The 2,751-nt window shown below is 41.1% G+C and overlaps 1 gene segment (V, D, J or C); it reads left to right on the top strand.

Moving 5' to 3' along the window:
• The first annotated feature begins 220 nt into the window (after window positions 1–220).
• On the top strand, window positions 221–747 carry LOC129096964 (Ig kappa-b4 chain C region-like). The segment is given in 1 exon segment: window positions 221–747. A coding segment is annotated over 1 exon segment (264 nt).
• The last annotated feature ends 2,004 nt before the right edge of the window (window positions 748–2,751 follow it).

The following is a 2,751-nucleotide window of genomic DNA, read 5'->3' as shown; positions in this document are numbered from 1 at the left end:
CAACAATTCAACTGATGTCGAAGTCTGAATGTGCTGTTTTTAGTTCCAGAGTTTCCTGCTGGTTTGGTTGTTGGAGTTGTTGTAGGACTGCTGGTGCTCCTGGTGATCTGCATCACTGGACTCTTCATCTGGAGGAGGAACAATAATGGTGTTAAAAGAGCTCTTTTCGTTCCAGTAATGAATTATATGATGGGTCTCTCTGTGCTGATATGCATGAGAGGCTTCTTAAAGGGAAGTGAAACAATGTGTGAGTGAGTGACTGGTGGAGCAGAAAAAACATCTGACAGAAACTCCTTAAAGGAGAAAATCAACTCTCTCACAGTAAAGGTGTCCAAGTGTCTGGTGGTTGATGCACAGCTGTGTGGTCCCTGTCCTCTAAGCTGATTGGTGTCTCCTAGGTGATGCCCGTCCCACCCTGACGGTGCTGCCCCCCTCCAGTGAGGAGCTGCAGCAGGGGAAGGCCACGCTCATGTGCCTGGCCAACAAGGGCTTCCCCTCAGACTGGAGTCTGGCCTGGAAGGTGGACGGCAGCAGCAGCAGCAGCAGCAGCAGCTGGGAGGAGAGCAGGAGCCCCGGGGTGCTGGAGAAGGACGGCCACTACAGCTGGAGCAGCACCCTGAGGCTCACTGCAGACCAGTGGAGGAAGGTGGGCTCTGTGACCTGTGAGGCCACCCAGGGCTCCCAGGCTCTGCTCTCAGAGACACTGAGGAGAGACCAGTGTTCCCAGTCCTGACCTGACTCACTGGGACTATCTTAGTTAACGATTATAAAATTGCTTGTTTTTTATATTCAGACAGTAAAAAACTAATTTTATGATCATTACGTTAATGTTAATGTTAGCCAGACATGATAGAAGTAAATTCAACCTTCATTACAGATTACTTTAAGCTTTTTTGACTACAAAATCTGCTTTGTTACTTTAATTGCAAATATAAAACATTTTCTAACACAGCTGATTATTTAAATATTTTTATGGGAAATCAGATATACTTCATTTATATCCCAAATAAAAAGTGACATGGTAGAAACTCCCATGTGAAAGTCTTCATGTTGTTGCTCTGAAGCACTGTTAATTAAGAACATATTTTTAAAAGTTCATGTTATGATATTACAGCTAGAATTACTTGTATTCAATCATTATTTGTTTCATATTTAATGTGAAAAGTTATGACTTCATGTTTCTCCAATACTTATGATTTTAAAGCTATTCAACATGACTTATGAGTTTGGAAAAAGTATTTCAGGAATCAACAATATTCACCAACCTCGGTGTTAAAATGGACCCACAACTTAATTTTGACACCCACATCAAACACCTCTGTAAGACAGCTTTATACCACCTCAGGAACATCGCCAAACTCCGCCAATCACTCACCCTGGCTGATGCAGAGAAGCTCGTCCATGCCTTTGTCTCCTCCAGGTTGGACTACTGCAATGCACTCCTCATTGGGATCCCTGGCAAGAGCATCCAGAGGCTCCAATACATTCAAAACAGTGCTGCCAGGGTCCTGATGAGGGTGCGCAAGCATGACCACATCACCCCCATCCTGAAATTACTGCACTGGCTCCTGTCCCACTCAGAATTGAGTACAAGGTCTCCCTCCTCACCCACCAGTGCCTTCACGGACTTGCCCCCTCTACCTTCAGGAACTCCTCACCCCCCGAAAACCTCACGTACACTCCGTTCAGGATCCACTCACACCCTCCAAACCCGACATACGAAGCTGTGCACCATGGGTGATCGGGCCTTTTCTGCTGCTGCCCCTAGACTATGGAACGCCCTCCCTGACCACCTGAGGGCTCCACAGACTACAGCTCTTTTTAAACGGAACCTCAAAACCCATCTCTTTAAAAAAGAGCATTTAGCTAAACTTTCTTTGAGGTTCCCCCTTTTAATAGTTTTTTGTTATTTTTTTCTCTGTAGCACTTTGAGATTCTTGAATATAAAGTGCATTATAAATAAAATTTATTATTATTATTATTATTATTATTATTATTATTTTAAAGTGTCAGCAATGAAGCCTGACTGTTCAGTGATGATTCCTGCTCACATGAAGAGAACAAACACATATCATCATGTACGAGGTTTTGGCTTGAAACAAGAAATACTTAAGATAGTTAACAAAATAAAAGCTTCACAATCTTCATCTTAACTGTTATATTTAAAACTATGTGACTCTGCTACTGGTTTCACTCTCATACTGCACTCTCTTTCTCTGTCTCTCTCTCTCTCTCTCTCTCTCTCTCTCTCTCTCTCTCTCTCTCTCTCTCTCTCTTGTTCTCTTTCTCTCATGACATGTTTCAACATTAATGTCTTCTTGCTTGTGTTGATGGTTTCAACATTTTAAAACAATAAAGATTTCATCATGTGTATTATAAATGTTACTTGTCTTTTGACTTTCTTTCTTTGACATTAATAATATATTAGGAGCATTAGTGAGATTTGATGCAAAAATGTCGCATCAGTAATGAATACATTTTTTCCAGGTTATTTTAATGGTTTAAGTTTGGAGATGTTCCTTCACTGTCGTTCCTGTTTACGTAATACAACTTGAATTTGAAGTCCTTTATCTCAGTTTGATGAAATGTAGTTTCCAAACAATACAAAATATTTCCTGCACATTGAAAAAGGCAAAGGATTGCCAAAAAAAACAGCTGTATCTTGTGATCAGATGAAAAAACGATATGAAGTAAAATTAAAAGTTAGTGGAACCTAATAGGATGTCATCAGTATACAGGCTGATTTTCTGA

Source organism: Anoplopoma fimbria, chromosome 10 (assembly GCF_027596085.1).
Source record: "Anoplopoma fimbria isolate UVic2021 breed Golden Eagle Sablefish chromosome 10, Afim_UVic_2022, whole genome shotgun sequence".
NCBI classification, from domain to species: Eukaryota; Metazoa; Chordata; class Actinopteri; order Perciformes; family Anoplopomatidae; genus Anoplopoma; species Anoplopoma fimbria.
The sequence above is the reverse complement of the archived record's forward strand: the minus strand, read 5'-3'. Positions and strand labels throughout refer to the sequence as shown.